Consider the following 19511-nt stretch of genomic DNA (forward strand, 5'->3'; position numbering starts at 1 on the left):
AGCATGATCGCCCCCCCCCCCCCCGCCTCAGCCAGCGTGACTCTTCGCCCCTTCCCTGCAAGTCTCCGTCCTCTCCAGCTCGCCCACGTCCCTTAGGCTCACGCTACCGCCGCCGCCCAGAGCCCAGCTTCCAACCGCCACCCTCGCGCCACCCTGGTCACTGCTACTGTTCCTCCTTCTCATCCCCACCCCCACCGGCATCTCTCAGCTCCTCGTTGCTGTCATCCCCACGCCCATTACCGCTCCCCCCCCACCACCACCCCCACCATCTTCACCATCAGTGAATGCGCATTTATTGAGCACCGACAAATCCCAGACCCTTTACAGAACACACCGCAGGCGCAGGCGCGGCCCCACGCCCTAGGGCCCCGGCCCCACAGCAAAGCCACCCCGCTGCTGCGCAGGGTGCTGTGTGCAGCCCAGGGCGCCGGCTGGGGCTGGGGGCTGGGGGCTGGCCGGCAGTGACCTGGAATGAGGTCCTGAGGCCTCAGCCCAGGTTCCATTTGGGGGCAGGGATCACACCACTTTCCTGAGTGCAGAGCAAATAAATAATGGAGAGGCAGGTGTCGGGGCCCCCCGGGACAGAGAGGCCCTGGCATTGGCTTATGTGACTCCATGGGAGTAAGACAGGCGGCCAGGAGCCTGGTGGCCCAGGTGGGGAGGCAGAGCTGGGGGGGCGGCAGCCTGGGGACCAGAGGGTCCTGGGGCCTCCCCTTCATCTCCGCCCGGCCCTCGCCTCTGGGGGTCAAGGGAGCATGTGGGGGATGCCCTGGGAGGCACCACTGAAATGCGGGTGGAGTAGAAACAGGTGGGCGGGGGGACGGGGCTGGACGGCAGGCCAGAGACCCTGCCCCGCCCACAGCCCCTAGAGGGGAGCAGCGTCTGTCCTCCACTTGGGGGGGTAACTCTGCTGGTGGCCGTCGCAGCTGGGGGTCCCCATGTTGTCCAGAGGCACCACCACATCGTCTGGGTTTGAGTTCTTGTTCAGCTCCACCACGCGCGGCACCACCGAGGACCACCGATCTGTTGTGAGCATGACGGAGGGAAGGATGAGGGTCGATAGAGAGCGCACGCGTACACACCGAGCACCTGCTGTGTACCGGGCGCTCCGTAGTGCTCTAAAGGGGCAGGCGTGCTTATCCCCATCGTTATAGACACGGAAACTGGGGCTCAGAGAGGTCAAGGCGCCGCCCGGGAACACACAGCAGTGAACGGAAGAGCCAGAATTCAAGCTCAAGGCAGAATGCCTGAGGGCCCATGTCCTGTGTGCGGCGTCTCATGCACTCGGCGTAGAGGAAGGGCATCCCAGGGATGCACAAGCAGCGAAGGCAACAGCCAGCCCATCATGCCCTCCCATTCTATAGATGCGAGCGGCGAGTCCCAGAAAGAGGAGAGGACAGCTCAGAGCAAATCGGGGATGAGGATGACCAGGGCCCCCCGCTCTGCACCCCCGAGTCTCCCCACCCGCTTGCACTCACCCCTCCGGAGCCGGCCCACGGTGTGCGAGAAACCATAGTACTGGTAGTTCTCGCTCTTGCCCGGGTCCTCATTGATGATGCCCAAGTTCTGGTTCCAGTGAGACCAGTTCACCTCGTCCACCCTGCCGGGGCCACAGCAGACAAAGGGTTCGGGGGGGAGCCCCCACCGAGACGGCACCCCTTCCCCGCCCCCAGGCAGCCGCCCTGCTCCAGCCATCCCAGCACATCCTCCTCCTTTTCCTAAAACTTCTGGTAAAATACACATAACATAACGTTTGCCTTTTGATCCCTTTTTAAGTATACACTTCAGTGGATTAACTATATTCCCAGGCTTGCGTTACCATCACCGCTATCTAGTTCCAATATTCCCATCACAGAAATTCTGTACCCGGGAAGCAGTGACTCCCACTACCTGCCCCGCCGGCCCCCGTAACCCCCGGACCCCATGTTCTGCTTTTTCTGTCTCTGTAGATTTCCCTATTCTGCACATTTCATGTAAATGGAATCGTACACTGTGTGCCCTTCTGTGTCTGGTTGTTTTCACGTGGCATCGTGTCTTCAAGGTCCACAGCGTCCTGAACTTCCTCTGGATGCACCCCGTTGTGCTTCTCCCTTTATCTGCAGCGGACCCCCTCCTTCCTGACACCCTCTCCCCGGCAAAGGCAGGAGGCAGCCTCTTGGGCCCAAACTGGCTCAATACGCTTCTCCCCTTTTAAAGTGACTTTTTGTTGTTTTCATTCGACCTCCATATTTCGGGCAATTTCCGTGTGCCAGGACCCAGCAAGGAAGATCCATCCACTCCCCTCCCTTTACAGCGAACTGAGGTTTCTGAACGCTGTTCCCGCAAGGTCACAAAGCTGACATATCGGAGTCCGGATTTGAGCTCTGGAGCCAAACAGAACAGGACTGGCTGGCTGGCCCGTGGGGTGGGTGCTGTCATCGTCCCCACTTCACAGAGGAGGACGCTGGCTTTCCCTGACCCCAAACATGATGGTTGTATTCTATGCCGGCAATGGCTTTACAAAGAGTCACCTTAAAAGAAAAGAGTCACCCAGGGGTTCCCCTGAGAAGGTGGCCCTCCCCGTGCATCCCGGGTAATGGCCCAAGTCCGGGAGGCTCATTCCTCAGTTTCCCCTTTCTGCCGAAGCACCCATTGTTTTGTCAGTAGAAGATGATGCCTGCAGGTCCCTGCTGTCCCCCCAGCGAGGGACAGAGGAGCCATGTGGACAACCCAATGCGCATGGGGTGCTAGCTGGGCTTCCCTCACGTGCTAAGGCATCTGATCCGCACAGCTGGCCTGGGGGGGGGGGCGGTGCTATCATCCTCCCCATTTCAGGGATAAAGAAACGGCGGCTGGGAAGTAAACCGACTGGCCCAACATCACCCAATAGCACCGAACTCCACTCGGGCCCATCGGGGACTCAGTGGCTTGGGAAGTTGCAATGGGTAGAAAGCATAAGGAGGCTCCATCTGCGCAGGGTGGTTCTGCCCTGCCTCACCTGAAGCACCATCTGCGGTCTGGGGTGCCGTCTGAGCTCTTGCCCACGGTCACCATCTCGCCAGAGCGGAAGGCCTTCCTCAGGAACACGGGGAAGGAACGCTCGATGTCCAGAATGGTGGTGGCCCACTGCAGGGAGGAAGGGGCGGGCAGGCCATCGGTGAGCACCCGCTCCCCACTCCCCTCCCCACCGCCTACTGCCCTCAAGGTGCCAGGGTGGGCGGGGTTATCCATTCCACTACCCACAGGGGCCCCGGCAGGAGCACAAATGAGTGAAGTAGGATCCGAGCCCTGTGACGCACTCACAAGGTCACCACTCGCCGTTGGGAACACTAGGGCGGGGTGGGGACTGGAGCAAACCAGGGAGCACCCGCCCCGCGTAAAGGAGACAGCTGCTGTCGCCCATCCTCGCGCACTGCCAGAAAGGAACGCGGGCCCGCCTTGCCAGGCTTCCCACTTTCAAGAAAGGCCAGAAGTCTGGATTTTTACATGCTATCTCTTAACTGTAAATCTTTGCGTTCACTTTTTTTTAAATATGGCAATGCAGAAAATAAGTAAATAAATCTTTGCTGCTCAAACCCAGTCTACAGGCTGCCAGTCTGCATTTTATGAGTTACACCCAGTGGGGAAACTGAGGCCTGGGGAAGTAAGTGGTGTGCATAAAGAGCAGGAGAAGCCTGGGGCTGGTAAAAGCCCCCCCGATACAGATACTGATGCCTCCCTGCACTGGGGTGGTCCACATCCACGCCAGCCTCATCTCTTGGGCTTTTGGGGGGGGTGCTCAGAAGCTGCCCTCGGGCTTCGCACGGGGCCCCCGCGGAAACGCCCACGCTCTCTGAGCGTCCTGTGCCAACAGAGCTCGCTCAGGGTCCCGGGGGAGCCGGATGTGTCCCGTAAGCCGGACCACAAGGTGATTCTGAGACCGCTGCTGGCGGTCAGGCAAGAAGCCTCTGGAAATGCATTAGGTAGCTCTGGGAAGTAGGCCGTGGCCTACAACGTCCATTTTACAGACAGGGAAGCGGAGGCAGAATGAGACGAGCAGTTGGCCCCGAGCAGAAGGCTGAAGGGGGTGCAGTGGGCCGGGTCTCTCCGTTCTGGAAGGGGGCGGTGGCTGGCGGGGTGGGGGTGGGGGTGGGAGGCCCCCCCGGGGCGTCACCTGCAGCTTCCAGATGTGCTTGCTCTCCTTGGACACCTGGCCCACCGTCTCCCCCATGAGGGCGATGAGCATGTTGAGAAGTAGCACGAAGGTGAGGATGATGTAAGTGACGAGCAGGATGATGAAGACCACGGGGTACTTGGTGCTGCTCAGCATCTCCAGGTCACCCATGCCGATGGTCAGCTTGAAGAGGTCCAGGAGGAAGGTGCTGAAGGTCTCGCTGTCGCGGCAGGACGGGTACGTGGGCACCGTGCAGTTGGTGTGGTCCTCGCTGCACACCTTCATGTTGGCGCACGGGTTCAGGAGGGACACCAGGGCTGTGGGAGGGACGGGGTGACATTCCCTGAGTGGCGACACGTGCTGAGAGGTGCAGAGCGCCATTCCCATTTGACAGCGGGGAAAGCTGAGGCTCGGTGAGGGGAGCGCACCGGCCCAGGGTTACCCAGCCTATAAACCAAGCCAAGGGTCCACAGCCTCTGCTCTTTCCACAAAGTCTTGCTAATGAGGAAGAGGTTCCCAGGATCTAGCCCAGCGGTTCTCAACCAGGAGCCGCTTTTCCCCTAGGGGACATCTGGCAGTGTGTGGCTGTCACAACCAGAGAGGCAGGCAGTGCTACTGGTACCTCGTGGGGAGCGGCCGGGGACGCTGTTAACCACTCCACCATGCACGGGATGCTCCCCACAGAGAATTATCTGGCCCCAAGTGTCAGCGGGGCCAAGGCTGAGAAACCCCAATCCAGCCTATTGTTCTCAGAGGTCTTGGGAGCCTGGAAGGCCAACATTCCCAGGGGGCAGGCTCTCTGTCGTGCTCCATTTCCCAGCCCACATCAGCTCAGAGGGGACAGGTGGAAGCCGAAACCAGGTACCAGCTCTGACTGTCCCAGGAGCCATGCTTGCCAAGGCCCTTGCCCTCCCCAGACATCTCAAACCGATCATGGTGCACATCCCTTCCCACTGAGCCCAGACGAGGCTTCAGAGTCCTTCTCAACACAGTTTAGCAGCAACGATTAACCCTACGCCGTCCAGGGCAGGGAGCACAAGGAGGCCGAGCCCCTTCAGTCAGCGGGGCATATCTCATAGCACCTCCATCTGGGATTGCGGCGAGCGGGTTTCAGTACACGTGCCGCGGCTGTTGAGTCGCGGAGTGGCTGCTGACCCGCGTTGAGAAGGATTCTGAGACCTTATCTGGACCTATCGGAAAAAATCACTCTACGATCCATTAGCAATGTCTGCCATGGGCACAAAACAGAATAGTGGCATGTTTGTGTTAGGTCAGCTTCAGGTGAGGGATCCAGTGTCCCCTATCAGGAGAAGCCCTGGAACCAAGCTGACCACGAAGTTGCTAGCCTCTAAGCCTCTGCCTCAGTTTCTATAATTAGGACTGCAGTGAGGCTGGCCTCTTGACCCGAATCCCAAAACACTGCAGAACCCTTGACGCTCTGTCTAGTTTCTTCCCAGTCCTACCCCTGGGAGGGGGCAGCTGTATCCTGTCCCTATCTCCCCAGCTAAGGCTACAGTTCTTCTTCTCCAGCATAATCCACACAGAAGCTCGGCCTCATCTGGGTTAAAATCTCACCACCATCAGATTCCTGTTTCAGTGCTTGTCCCCAGACCAACCTCCTCAGGTGTGAATGTGGCCTGGTGAAGTTTGAGTCAGCTGCTCCCTTTTGGAGGCTGGGCCTTGGATGGCAGCTCACCCACCCCTTGGGGACCAGCCCAATGGCTCAGTCGGTTTCCCCATCTCTGGCCCTTCCCCTATGGCCTGTGCCACTGAGGTCCCCTGGTATCATGACATCCCGGAGCAGGCATATTGGAGACAGCCAGAATTGACCTGAACTGTCGGATTAAGTATGAAAATGCATCCTTCCCGGGGCGCCTGGGTGGCTCAGTCGGTTGAGCATCCGACTTTGGCTCAGGTCATGATCTCACAGTTTGTGGGTTCGAGCCCCGCATCAGGCTCTGTGCTGACAGCTTGCTCAGAGCCTGCAGCCTGCTTCAGATTCTGTGTCTCCTTCTCTCTCTCTGCCCCTCCCCCACTCATGCTCTGTCTCTCTCTGTCTCTCAAAAATAAATAAATGTTAAAAAAAAAATTTTTTTTAAATGCATCCTTCCCTGTCCCCATGTCCCTTCCATGTGGTTTTGCGGATCTTTTCTTCAAGAGGCAGAGTCTATCTCCCCGCCCTTTGAATCACAACCGGTCTGTCACTTGCGTTGGCCAAAAGAGAAAAGCAGCAGTGACGGTGTGCCAGGCAGCGACAGTGAACACTTCTACTTGAGTTCTTGGAACCCTCAGACCACCATGTGAACACGCCCAAGACGGCTGGAGGATGGGTGACCACGAAGAGAGCAAGATCACCATCCCCCATGGCCATCCTCACTAGACGGGCCGGCCAGCAGCCAACCCACAGCTGACTGCAGACACAGGAGCCCATGGAGATGGGCCGGACCTGGCCCGGGTCGGCATGACCACCCAGCTGACCCCAAGACGTGTGAGCAATAGTAGACGATTGGTTGTTTTAAGCCCCTAAGGTTTGGGTGGCTCCTTTTGCAATAATAGCAAATCCACCAATTTTACCATTTCCTAGCTTTTGAACTTGGGACGAGTTATTTAACCTTCCTAAACCTCAGTTTTCTTATCTGTAGAAGGGGTAATAAAGGCACTCACGCCCCCGACCCATCAGGGGTACTGATGAGGCAGGGATGGGACAGGACTCAGCCCAGTGCCTGGCGCACAGGAAGAACTCAGCACACGCTGGTTACCGTTCTCCTCGTACCACGGCCACCCCACCCCGTGGGGTCCTTGCCCCACCCCAGGCCCCGGGCCCACCACCCGGGCTACCAGAGCTCACCTGAAGCATAGCCAATCATGAAGAGCAAGTAGACCAGCAGGAAGCGGAAAAGGTCTTTGAAGAGGATCTAAGGACCCCGGTGGGAATATGGAGACACAGATGAGACACGTGGTTTCTCGCTTTCCGGTCTTTTCCATCCCAGATCTTCCCACCTCCACCCTATCCCTTCCCCCTCTCCAGCAATGTCCAGACCCTGCCTGCTGCCCCCACAATGCCCCATGTCCTTAGGGCTGAGGGCACCATCTACATGCATAAGATGCACACAGTCTAGAGGGTTCCCCGGGCCCATACCTTCTGGATCATGATGCTATAGGTTCCCGTCAGCTTCAGCCCGCGGGTAAAGTAAAGGGCGTTCATCCAGCCCAGGACCAAGGCAAAGACCATGACAGCCAGGTAGGCTTCAATCCCCGCCAGGTAGAGGGCCGCTGAGACAATCACTAGCACAGAGTAGATGAAGCTGGAGGGCAGCAGGGGCCAGAGGGGAGAGGGGATGATGAGGCCCTGGAGGTGGAGACATGCCCCCAAGCCCTCCAGGGTACCAGGACATCCCGATGCCTTCTAGACCCCCAGAAGAGAAACAAAGTGGATGCACTGGGTTCCCCAGCATTCCTGTTGGTCAGAATGCTCAATTAGTTGGCAACTGATGTGTGCGATGGCCCCAAGGCCCTCCAGGATCCCAAAGCGATGCCCTTTGGAATTGTTAGAGAAGGTGGTGTTCAGTGGAGATTTTGTGGCTAAGTGAATTTCATTGTTGTCTAAGAAAAAGGGAAGAGATGTAGTACACATACAGCAACTCATCCTGTGCCCCAGGCAGACATCATTAATCAAGCACAGCACTCTTACCCACCAAACACAAACATGCCTGAGGATGCTTCACATGCCACTCCTGGCAGACATTAGCAATCAATCACCAGCATAAGACATTGCATTATTTCTATAGAGGTGTATATGGTGAGAACCCTCTAGCAATCATGTCTTGCTTTAAGCAGAAGACTCTATTGCTTGACATTGGCCTTGTCCTGATGTTGGGCTACAGTTGTCTGGGCCGGGTGAACCTGCTCCTAATAAGAGTCAGCTCCCCAGCAATCTGGATGCTGTCCCTGCCCCAACCGTGCCTTCCTCACCCAGAAGCTGCCAGCCTGGGGACCTCTACTCACTAGAGTAGCTGGAAGGAGCCATCGATGAAGAGAGAATTCACTCCCGGGCATTTCTTCATGAACAAGTCTTTGATCTGGAAGAGGGGAGGAGGCATGTGAGAGCGGGGTAGAGATGGCAGGAGTGCAGAGGGGAGGGGAGAGGAGAGAGGGAAGCAGAGACCAGATGATGGGCTCTTTTCTTTTGGGGGAGGAGGAAAAAGCAGAGAAGGAGGGTACAGGCTTAGAAGAGGAGGCAGGAAAAGGGAGTGGAAGGGGGGACATAAAAGGAGGAAGGAGGAAGGGAGGAGGGAGGGCAGGGTGGATGGGGTCGGGGGCCAAGCACTCACGTTGGTAAAGAAGAACAGGATGCCGGTCAAGAGCGTGATGATCTCTCCCGCCAGCCTCAGGTAGTCCACGGTGGTGCGGTAAGGGTACGGAGGCTGAGGGGGCAGGTGGCGCACAGGTCCTCACCCAGCCCCTCCAACATCTGGCCCTTGATCCGGACGCGCCCCAACGCCCCCCACACACCTGGATCCTGTGGACCCTCCTCCCTCACTCTCTTCCCCCTGAGTGCGGGGGAGGGGGGCACCCCCCATCCTGTTCCTCAGCTCTCTCCTGTCCCTCCCACAGGGGACCCCGCCCGGGGGTGGGGGGAGGCCCCAGCTGTGCCCCAGCTCCTGCCCGGCTCGCAGCCACTCACAGTGCCCTCCAGTGGCTGGTAGTAGGCGGTGAGGGTGAAGATGACCATGGCGCACAGATAGGAGACCACGTTGATGTAGAAGGAGACAGCCCCGAACTTGCGCCACTTGTCCCTCAGCAGTTCATTGATGGGCTCCACGGCCAGCATCTCGTGGCGGTTCTGTGGGAGACAGGGTGATCAGGGGCCACCCTTCCCGGCACGTGGGATCTAAGCTGGCTGAGTCTGGCACGCCTTCCCCCACCCTCTGCCTCCTCCTGACCCGCTCTTGAGCGACACTCGAGGGTTCATGGGGAACTGGATGGGGATTCAGAATCAACACCAGACTACTGGGCTCAGTATTCGAGGCTCCGCCCAATTCTGCCCCAACTTACCTTTGTAGCCTATTCTAGGCTCAGAGAACCCAGAGCTGGAAAGCTATTCTCATGGTCCCCAAACTCCAACCTATGGATTTTGCCGGTAGCAAAATCACCTATGTAGCTCATCAAAAATATAAATCCTCGGGCTTCAACCTCAGAAGTTCTGAGTCAGGAAGCAGGAATGGGAAATTTAGCCCCAGGATGACAGACAATTGACTCACCCCGATGCTGAACCCTAGGAAGACATCAATAATTGAGCCCTGCACAATAGTTCTCTATACTGTTGTTTCCCAGGCAGACACTGCCAGTCAATCAAAGCTTGTACCAGAGATGCTAAACCTCCCACCACCCCGATTCGAAATCAAGCTAGTCACTAAGTCAAGTTAGTCACTACTTCCAAAGATGAGGGAAGTGAGCTCCAGCAAGGGAAGGCATGTGTCCCAGCTCACAGAGCCGGGGAGGAAAGGGAGACCTTCTGCACCTAGTCCCCAGCATTTGATCAGTGTCCCGTCCCTTCAGTGACTTGACTTTCTTCATAACCATGGATCTGGGCAACAGCATAGCCACAGAGGTGCTATTGCAGTGTTATTCCTGAGAGTTAAAGGCAGAAACAAACCCAAATGACCAAGAATAGAAGAACGGTTCATTAGAATGTGGTACATTTACTCGCAGCAATGATATTGCAGAAGAATATTTAATGGTGCAAAACGATGTTCGCAAAATACTGCTAAGTGAAAAAAAGAGCTTTCATAACTTCATCTAACGACTACTGATGATAATAGCTGACATATAATGTGTATTCTGTGCCAGACTGTTCTCAAATGAACTCATTTGGTTCTCCCAACAACTCCAAGGGATGTGAACTATCCTTATCCCCATTTTACAAAAGAGGAAGCTGGGACTCAGAGAGGTTGGGTCACTTCTCTGGAGCCACACAGCATGTAAGTTACAGAGCCCCTCCCAGCCCCGGGGTCTCTTCCCTGATCCCAGCCACACCCTTCCTTCCCTAGGCTCTGTCCCCTGCCTTGGTGCTCACCTCGATCTTGCTGTTATACACCAGGATCTCCAGCACAGAGGCCTCTTCCCCACACGTGTCCAGGGAGGAGAGGTCATACAGCGAGGAATACACCGGCCCGTAGGCCCAGTCCTTGAACTTGCGGGACAGGTGCCTCGTATCCTCGTCTGTCACCTCCCGGCGAATGATGTGCTGAAAGACCTGCACGGGGTGGGGGCGGGAGGGTCAGGGGGCCCCAGGGAGGGACACCAACGCTCAGCTTCTCACATCAGAGGGACCCCGGGGGCCCTGCACAGCCCATCACATGGTGCCTCCCCAGAGAGCAGCACGTAGTGGGGAGGAAACATTTACTTAGCATGTCCTGGGCGCCGGACCCCGTGCTCACATCATCTTGTTCTTACTCTTACCATCTTAGTCTTCAGATGAGCAAACAGAGGCTCAGAGCAAAGAAGGGTGTTCCCTGAAGCCGCACAATCAGTCAGCTGAAGCCAGACTGAACCAGGCCAGCCATAAAAATCTGAATTGTAGGGACGCCTGGGTGGCTCAGTCGGTGAAGCGTCCGACTCTTGATTTCGGCTCAGGTCACGATCTCACGGTCGATTGTGGGTTTGAGCCTCACATTGGGCTCTGTGCTGACAGCGCGGAGCCTGCTTGGGATTCTCTCCCCCCTACCCCCGCCGCCCCCCGCCGCCCCTCCCCTGCTTGTGCTCTCTAAATAAATAAATAAATAAATAAATAAATAAATAAATAAACTTTAAAAAATGTTTTTGAGGGGCGCCTGGGTGGCGCAGTCGGTTAAGCGTCTGACTTCAGCCAGGTCATGATCTCGCGGTCCGTGAGTTCGAGCCCCGCGTCAGGCTCTGGGCTGATGGCTCGGAGCCTGGATCCTGTTTCCGATTCTGTGTCTCCCTCTCTCTCTGACCCTCCCCCATTCATGCTCTGTCTCTCTCTGTCCCAAAAATAAATAAAAAACGTTGAAAAAAAAATTTAAAAAAAAATGTTTTTGAAAATCTGAATTGTAACGAATATCTTTTTTATGTAATGAAAACAACAATTAACCAGTTTTATTAACATGTTAAATCTAGAAATAATTGTTAGATCCAGTCCCTCCTGATGCCACTGCGACTGTATGTGGCCTACACACAGGATACTGAGGAACAGAGAGAGGGGGTGGAAATTGCCCAAGGCCACACAGGTTAATAGGGCAAAGCCAGAATTTAAACTTAGGCCTTTTAAACAGAAAATCTTAAAAAATAATAATAATAATGGGGCATCTGGGTGGCTCGGTGGGTTAAGTGTCCAACCCTTGGTCTTGGCTCAGATCATGATCTCATGGTTCATGAGATCGAGCCCTGCATCAGGCTCTGAGCTGACAGTGAGGGGCTTGCTTGGGATTCTCTCTCTCTCTGCCCCTCCCTGATCATGCTCTCCCTCTCAAAATAAATCAATAAACTTAAAAAACACACACACACAAAAAAAAACTTTAAAGTCAGGCCTTTTCCACCACCTCAAGACTCTTTTATAAATTGGAATTTTAATAACTTTTGCTATGATTTTAATAGGACAATCATAATCCCTGCCATTTACTGAGCACTTACCACCCACGCCAGGCTCTTTATTAAAAAGCTTTAAATGGATCGCCTTATCTCGTTGTCATGTGATCCCGAAGGGCACTATTTTCATCCCCATTTTACAGACGAGGACACTGAGCACAGAAAGGGGAGGGGAGATGCCTGCAGTCACACGCTGGGAAGTGGCCGAGCCAGCAGGTGCTCCAGACTCCAGAGCGCCCCGGTTTTGGTTCTCAATCAGGGCAGTGGTGCCCCCCCCAGGGGACGATTTGGCAATGCGTGGAGACTTCGGGGGTTGTCCCAGAGGTGGGGAGTGCCACTGGTATCTGGGGTTCGACATCAGGAATGCGGCTAAACATCCTTCACTGCACAGCACAGTGCGCACACCCCAGAACAATCTAGTCTCAGATGTCAGTTGTGCCCAGGATGAGAAATCCCCTCTGGGCCCTGTGCTGTGAGGCCAGAGGGGGAAAGAAGCTGTGCAGGGCCCTCGGGTTGGGGGCTGAGCTAGGACCCTGACAGTGGATTATAGGGGAGTTCACATGGGTGGGGCCCTGCGGCTTAGATTTCTATGAGTGCCTTGTCCTGGCTGGCGGGAGTGGGGCATGATGCTCCCAGTGGCACGGGATGAGGACTGAGGTTCTGGGATGAAGTCGAGCAGTTTGGCTGGACCATAGGGAGCCACAGCAGGTTCTTGAGCCAGGACATCTGCACAATGGGGTTGGCATGACAGCAAGTGGGTGTGCATATTAATAATAATGAACGTCAGCGCAGCCCCCTCCAGTGTGTGTGTGTGTGTGTGTGTGTGTGTGTGTGTGTGTGTGTGTGTAGAGGAGCGGGGGAGGGGCTGCCTATGCCCCACCCCCCACCCGCCACTCACCCCAATCTTGCCGGTCTTGGCGGCCATCATGAGGGGCGAGAGCCCATCGTTGTTGAGCACGGCCTCCAGGTTGCTGTCGGGGAAGAGGCGGGCACACTTGAGCAGCAGCAGGTCGTACATCTTGGTGACGAACTTGGTGTTCTCACGGGTGTTGTCGGCGATGGCCACCAGGGCGTGCAGCACCGTGTTGCCGCGGGAGTCCTGCCGCCGCATGTCCGCCTTCTTGTGCGGGTTCTCTGTCAGGTAGTTGACGATGTGGGGCTGGTTGGTGCAGGCCGCCAGCGACAGGGGCAGCTCGCCTGCAGGCCCGGGAGGAGGCAGGGAGAGGTCAGTGAAGGGGGGCCCCGGGGCAGGGCTCCGCCTGTGGGTGCTCGGGGAACACGCGTGCCCCGGGGACACTGGACACAGTGCCAACAGTCCGTGTCCACGTCACGCCGAGGCGGTTGCACATTTCTGCAGGTGATGTGCGGGAGACGGGCTGTGGGCTTGCGATTTGGACGCTGCGAGGGATTCTCTGAGGGACCTTGTCCCTGAACTTCAAATAACCTTTAAGCAGGGGTGCCTTTAAGCAGGGGTGAAATTCAGGGGCACCTGGGTGGCTCAGTCAGTTAAGCATCTGACTCTTGATTTCAGCTCAGGTTGTGATCGCACGGGGTTCGTGGGTTTGAGCCCCGCTTCGGGCTCTGCAATGACTGTGCAGAGCCTGCTTGGGATTCTCTCTCTCTCTCTCTCTCTCTCTCTCTCTCTCTCTCTCTCTCTCTCCTCCCCCTGTCTGTCCCTACCCTGCTCGTGCTCACTCTCTCTCTCAAAACAAATAAATAATTTTTTTAAATGTTTATTTATTTTTGAGACAGAGAGAGACAGAGCATGAACGAGGGAGGGTCAGAGAGAGAGGGAGACACAGAATCTGAAGCAGGCTCCAGGCTCTGAGCAGTCAGCACAGAGCCCGACGCAGGGCTCGAACTCATGGACTGTGAGATCATGACCTGAGCTGAAGTCGGTCGCTTAACCGACTGAGCCACCCAGGCGCCCCACAAATAAATAAATTTAAAAATATATATAAGCAGGGTGAAATGGAGACTCTTTCCTTGGTTCAGCTGGGACGTGGTGGTGATGGGGTTTGGGCCCTGCGATCGGGCCACTGGTGGGTCTCAAGGACATGTTGACAACCTGTCCCAGCCCCAGAGGCTTTCATGGTCCCACTGCACAGACGGGGAAGCTGAGGCTCAGGGAGGTGAGGCGACCAACACTGACATGGGGCCAGAGCCCTTGGCCAGCAGGGGCTCTAAGTGTCTGGGGAGGGGTCAGGGCTGTGGACACCACCAGGCACCCCAGCCCCCTCCTCACCAAAGTAGAAATAGCCTCCCTCGTCCTTGGGCTGGAAGAAGCGCCCCCGGGCCTGGGCATGGACGTCAGCTCCTTGGGCCACCAGGAGCTCCACGTAGTGTTTGCAGCGGCGCTCGATGGCGATGTGCAGGGCAGTCTGGCCTGGGGAGGGGGGTAGGGACTGTCACCGCAGGCAGACACCGGACCAGGCTGGAGCGCGGTGGGGCGCAGAGTGCGGAAATCAGGCGAGGGGCTGCAGGCCCGGGCCTTGACCGTCTCCACCCAAGGGCGGCAAACGGACCTCCAGACACTGCCCGGATGTGGGATCTCTGACGCACGAAGCCGTGACGTGCTGCACTGGGCATGCAGAATTTTAGACTCAAAGGAGATCCCACATGTAGGGTCCCAAGTGTGGGGACTCTGGTCAGACTCACAGGAGGCCTTAATCCAGGAGGAAGCAAAGACACTGTGGTCTCACAGAGTTTGGGACTCGGATAGAAAGTTCACAGACTTTGAATCTTCATATCCAGAAATCTGAAAGGTCAAGTCTGAGTCATAGAACCTCAAAGTTTAGACCCTGACACCTTTGCCGCTTAGCAGTGTGGGCCTGTACAACTATTATCATCGAGCCTTAGGGTGTCCGGAACGATAGCATCTCGGGATCCCAGACTCCAAGTTCACGGATCACTAGGCTCCCTGCGTCTCAGAGTCTTGGGTTCAGAATCTGGGATTCTGAAACTCAGAATATCAAGATTGGAAGGGGTAGTTATCGTTCCTTTGTTCATTCAGTGGCCGGTTCCTGGACGCAATGCTGGCACCTGGGGCACAGACGGGAGCTCTTGGGGTGCAGTGGGAATCAGACAAGCAAGGACGGTGCCCCACCGTCACCCTGCGTCCCCCCTGCCCCACCCGGGGCCCCACCTCGGTAGTAGATGTCCCGGAAAGGCGAGTTGATGAACTCCCGCATGTTGCCTGTCCGCTCGGCGATGTCCAGGAGCACAGGGATGGTGTCATTACGGCCACTGCTCAGATTCAGCAGGGCCTTGGGCAGACAGGTCTTCCCTGTGGACGGCTCTGGGGGGAGAGACATACAGGAGGAAGGGCCATCAGTCTGTGGTACGGAGCTCCTGGGCTGCAGGGGACAGGGCACCGGGCAGGGAGCCAGAGGTCCTGGCCCTGCCGCACCTCCCTTCTGAGCCTCTCCCTATCTGTGCCCGTGGTCCCAAGGGGGTCCAGTAAACTCAGAGGGGGAGTTTTTCCAAATGAGGGAAGCTGCAGCCTACAGAGATTGGGATTTTCCAAAGCATAATTGGGAGGGAATTTTAAAAATCAAATAAGTGGTGAGGAAGGCTGGGTTAAACAAAGCCAACCATATTTATTACAGGATTTGTCAGAGCCTTTGATATGCTAATGGGGACTGGGAAGCTCTAAAAGCCAGACGCAGCAGGCAACGTTTGCCACCTGTTGGAACACAGGATCCTCTTCCCGGGAAGCATTTACACCAGTGTCCCTGGAAGGGACCAGAAGGGGTGCAGCAGTCCCCGACGTGCAGACTGCCCCCCAGAGTGGATATGAAATTACCCAGGAGGGGCGGGAGAGGGTTTTGACACAGCACCGGTAACACTGAAGGCCTGCCTGCCTTGAGCAAGGTTTCATCTCGTTGTCAAACGAAGCCGGTCTCCATGTGGTCCCCAACGGGTCCCCGCACTGCCCACGGACACTCGCTAATGTCCCTTTGCAATTTTCTTTCCCTTGTGTTAACTTCTGTGGTTACACATCTTGACTTACACCTTGAAAGAACGAGTCGATGGAAAGAGAACTCCCCCTGGGAACCCGGCACGGGGCAAAATCGTGCTGGGGACTCAGGAATGGTCGCAGCAGGGACGGAATCAGGAATGGGTGAGCTGAGCTGCCTGCTCTGGAGCCAAGCACCTTGGGGTTCAAATCCCGGCTTCCCTCCCAGTTTCCGCGTGACCTTTCATCTGCTTCTCTTTCCTTTCCAGCTAAATTGAGGCCACGGAGGAAATCGAAGAGCTAATACATGTTTGCTGATGAGCCCGGCACCAGGCAGATGAAAGTCCTCAAGACATGGTGCTGTTGTACCTGTTACTCCAACTCCGAGGGAGGTGCTTCAGGAATTTCTCTCTAGATGTCAGGAGTCAGCGGGGAGAATGTGCAGGACTCACAGAGACCTGAATTCGGTCCCAGTGCCCGCAGGACTGCGGTCTCCTGGACAAGCCTCGTCCCCAGCTGCTTCCTGCTGAACCCCTGGTGCCCAGAGTCACCAGGGAGCTGTTTTCATGAATGAAAAGCAGACTCCGGTTCTCCATCTGTGTAAGTGCGGGGGGCCCTGAATGCTGACCTCAGCATCTTTCCCTCCCCAAACCCACCCCCCAGCCTTCATGTGTCCCCTCTGCAGAGGATGGTGTCCCCATCCAGCCAAAAACCTTTGTGCCACCCTTGTCCTTGCCTCCTACAGCCACCGCCAGCATTTCCTATTCAATCCCTCTCCCACTCCCTGTGTCCACTGCCACCCTCCTGGCCCAAGACCCCAGCCTGGCTTCCACCAGGCTCTCAAGCTTTCCTTCAATCCACACAGCAGCTGGAGTGGTCACCTCAGAGTACAACGTTGACCACAGTGAGCCACAGGGCCTTTGCACATGCTGTCCCTGCATCCCCTCCATGGTCTTTCTTTCTCTTTTTATCTGGTTAACTGCAACTCATTCAGATTCAGCCTATCACCTCTTCCGGGAAGCTCTCCCAGATTTTCCTGACTAGGTCAGATCCTCCAACATAGCCGCTCGTTGGCACACATTACAGATTACAACTGTTTTTATTCCTGTGATTGCTTGATCAATGTTGATCTCACCCAGGAAACTGTGAGCAACCTGGACAGTGTTGTGTCCGCTTCATTCACCACTGTTCGCCCCGTGCCCAGCACAGCATCGGATGAGCTGATCGCCGCATGTAATTCCAAACCACAGATCACCGAAAGGGGCTTGTGCAGAGCATGGAATCAGACCTTGGATTTGGGTTTCTGCACCCCCAGACCCAGGCTATAGCGGGGTTGGGGGGCTGCCAGCCTGGGTCCTGGGATGAGATGCCAACAGCAAGATCTTCCCAGAAACGCCAAGGGACACGCAGTTCCAGGACTCCACCACCAGGTGGCGAAGTGGCTCTGCCCTGGGAGCCACCAGGGGAAGGGGGACTAAGTAAATATGTCAAATTGGAGGGTTGTCAAACTTTGAGGGGTGGTGGCCACAGACTCCCCTGAGAATCAGATCAGCTCATGAGCCTCTGACTAGAAAATCATGCGGCGGCGGATCCAGGCTTTGCGGGGGCTCAGACTTACAGAATTTGGGGGTATGTTTATGAAAAGAAACATGCAATTATGAAATCAAAATTAGCTCCAGGGCTTTAGAAGGGGCCAGAGCAAGCGAGCAGCCCTACAGATGGCTTAATTTGCGTCACGGGCCTCCTGGTTAATGCCCCTTTACACATGCACTATTCTCTGCAGATTCAGGGGACCCCCCCCCCCCACCTCTGCTCATGCACACAGATACGCTTTCCTGGGGGTCCCTCGCCCGGGCGAAAAGTCCCTGACTCGGTCCTGAACTCAGAAGAAGCTGGAGCCTTGCAAGCCCAGCCTGGAGCTGCACTGTCTCGCTGATGACTCGGGTTTGCTCTACCCTGAGGTTTCCCTCTTGTGCCTAATGAACTTGGGGAGGGGCTTGGAGGGGCCGTTTGGTCGGGGCTTAAATGTGGGGTTACCTCCAAATGAGATTATTCACGTAGTCACCGACACCCTCCGGGGGCAGGTCGGACCTGCGGCCCCAAGCTGCGGCAACCCTAAGCTCGTGCCACAAACGAGCCACGTGGTCTGGCTGGGCACCACGAAGGAATATTTTTTATAAATCCAGTCATTTCTCCTCTGACTGCCATGACGATACTGCACAGTATCATTCTGGTGTTCAAAGAATCTGGCCGATAAAGGCATACGTGAAAAATGTACCGCTGACCAGGTCACCCCGTTTGGGCACTTCATTTACCTGAAATACTCGAAGCCTCAAAAAATGGGGCCCCTCACCTCCCCGAAGCTTCGTCAGCCCCGAGCCGCAGACTGCCGCCGACCTTCTTGAGACTGGACCTCCCTTGTGGCAGGTGCCACCGTTCTTAACATTTTACATTGATTTGTGGGGTCGCTTGGCCAGTGAATTACGGCTCCTCAACCTGGTACCTGGCACGTAGCAGGTGGCTGACGCGGGCCCAGGGGCTCACAGGCCAACTTTGCCAATTTGCAGGGGAGGCCTGGGGCGGCAGAGGGAGCTGAGGCCCCGAGGTGACGAGGCTGAAGGGTGAGCCCTCTGGGCTGGGAGAAGTCCAGGGCAGTGGTGACTGCGGCCTCAGCCTAGGGAGGGGAGTCCGAAAGCTGGGTGGGGGTAGGGCAGAGCCCGGGAGCAGAAGCAGGAATATTCGCTCTGCCAGGACTATGCTATTATTCCCTAGTTTACGGACGAGGACATTGCGGCTCAGGGAAGCCACATATCTGTAAGCGGTGGAGGTGGGATTCGAACCCAGGTGAGTGGACTCTGCTTACCTCCGACACTGACCTTTCCATAATTGAAGGCTGAAAGAATGAACGAAGGTAGCCAAAGCTACCTTTCGAGAGGTAGTAATATGTGAGTAATACGGCGAAGGACACAAGGGTCAGACTCCCTATCCAGTGCTCTTCGTGGCCAGTGCAGCCCATTGACCCAGGGGAAGACGCTAAGAGGAAAGGTGGCCCCCAATGCCAAGCCTCCCCAACCCCCGGTGGCCCGCCCATTACCCCCACCCGGGTGGCTCACCCCGGAACTCCTCGTCAGTCAGGCGCTTCTTGTGGGTCAGCAAGAAGGGAAGCAGCCCATCCAGGTCAGTAGTAGAGCCCCGGGACACGATGTCAAAGAGGATAGGCCGGTTGAAGACTTTAAGGACGGGGGGCGGCTGGGGTGCAGGAGCTTTGGGGCTCTGCGGCTGCTTCCTGGAGGTGGGGGAAGGCAGGGTGATGGGAGGGCTCATCCCCCGCCCACCCCGCTGTCTCTGGCCTGAGGGGCCCAGGGGTGGTGGGGGGTGGAAGGGGGCAGCTAGAGCCCTAGGGTGGAACCAGACCGAGGGGAGGGATGGCTGGAGAAACAAAAGAATGTTTTATCCCAACGAAGTCTACCTGGTACCTACTGTGTGTTAGGTGGAAACAGACAAAAGAAACAAGCCTACCCATCCACCCACCCACCCACCCACCCATCCATTCATCCACTCTTCCATTCGTCAGTTAGTGAGTACTTACTAGGCCAGAGACCGAAAGAGACACGGATAGTGAGAAAATAAAGGAGGAACACCAGACTAAAAGATAAAGCAACTCATTCATTTATTCAACCACTCGCTCATTAATTTATTCATTCAACAGACTTTTGAGAAAAATGAGCACATAGGTGCCTGGTTCAAGGCCCACCACACAGTGAACACTCAATACACGTTAGCAGACATTGCTTTGTTGTTTAGCGCCCACTG

The 19511-nt window shown here is 56.1% G+C and overlaps 1 protein-coding gene across 2 annotated transcripts in view; it reads right to left on the reverse strand.

Annotated features, from left to right (window-relative positions):
• Positions 1–291: 291 nt before the first annotated feature.
• TRPV4 (transient receptor potential cation channel subfamily V member 4) overlaps positions 292–19511 on the reverse strand; it is a 35569-nt gene continuing 16349 nt past the window's right edge. Inside the window, exons 3-16 of one of the 2 annotated variants that reach the window (XM_042962039.1) lie at positions 18812–18984; positions 14886–15038; positions 13986–14126; positions 12639–12874; positions 10209–10388; positions 8817–8975; positions 8464–8556; positions 8138–8211; positions 7272–7437; positions 6981–7047; positions 4133–4449; positions 2978–3105; positions 1479–1600; positions 292–1023 (exon numbers count right to left, since the gene is read on the reverse strand). In XM_042962039.1, the coding sequence (XP_042817973.1) occupies positions 866–1023; positions 1479–1600; positions 2978–3105; positions 4133–4449; positions 6981–7047; positions 7272–7437; positions 8138–8211; positions 8464–8556; positions 8817–8975; positions 10209–10388; positions 12639–12874; positions 13986–14126; positions 14886–15038; positions 18812–18984 (2167 nt within the window). In that variant the 3' untranslated portion in view covers positions 292–865. Of the gene's footprint in view, positions 1024–1478; positions 1601–2977; positions 3106–4132; positions 4450–6980; positions 7048–7271; positions 7438–8137; positions 8212–8463; positions 8557–8816; positions 8976–10208; positions 10389–12638; positions 12938–13985; positions 14127–14885; positions 15039–18811; positions 18985–19511 lie in introns of both variants that reach the window. The other variant, XM_042962038.1, reaches the window with a different exon arrangement.

This window comes from Panthera tigris, chromosome D3 (assembly GCF_018350195.1).
Source record: "Panthera tigris isolate Pti1 chromosome D3, P.tigris_Pti1_mat1.1, whole genome shotgun sequence".
NCBI lineage: Eukaryota > Metazoa > Chordata > Mammalia > Carnivora > Felidae > Panthera > Panthera tigris.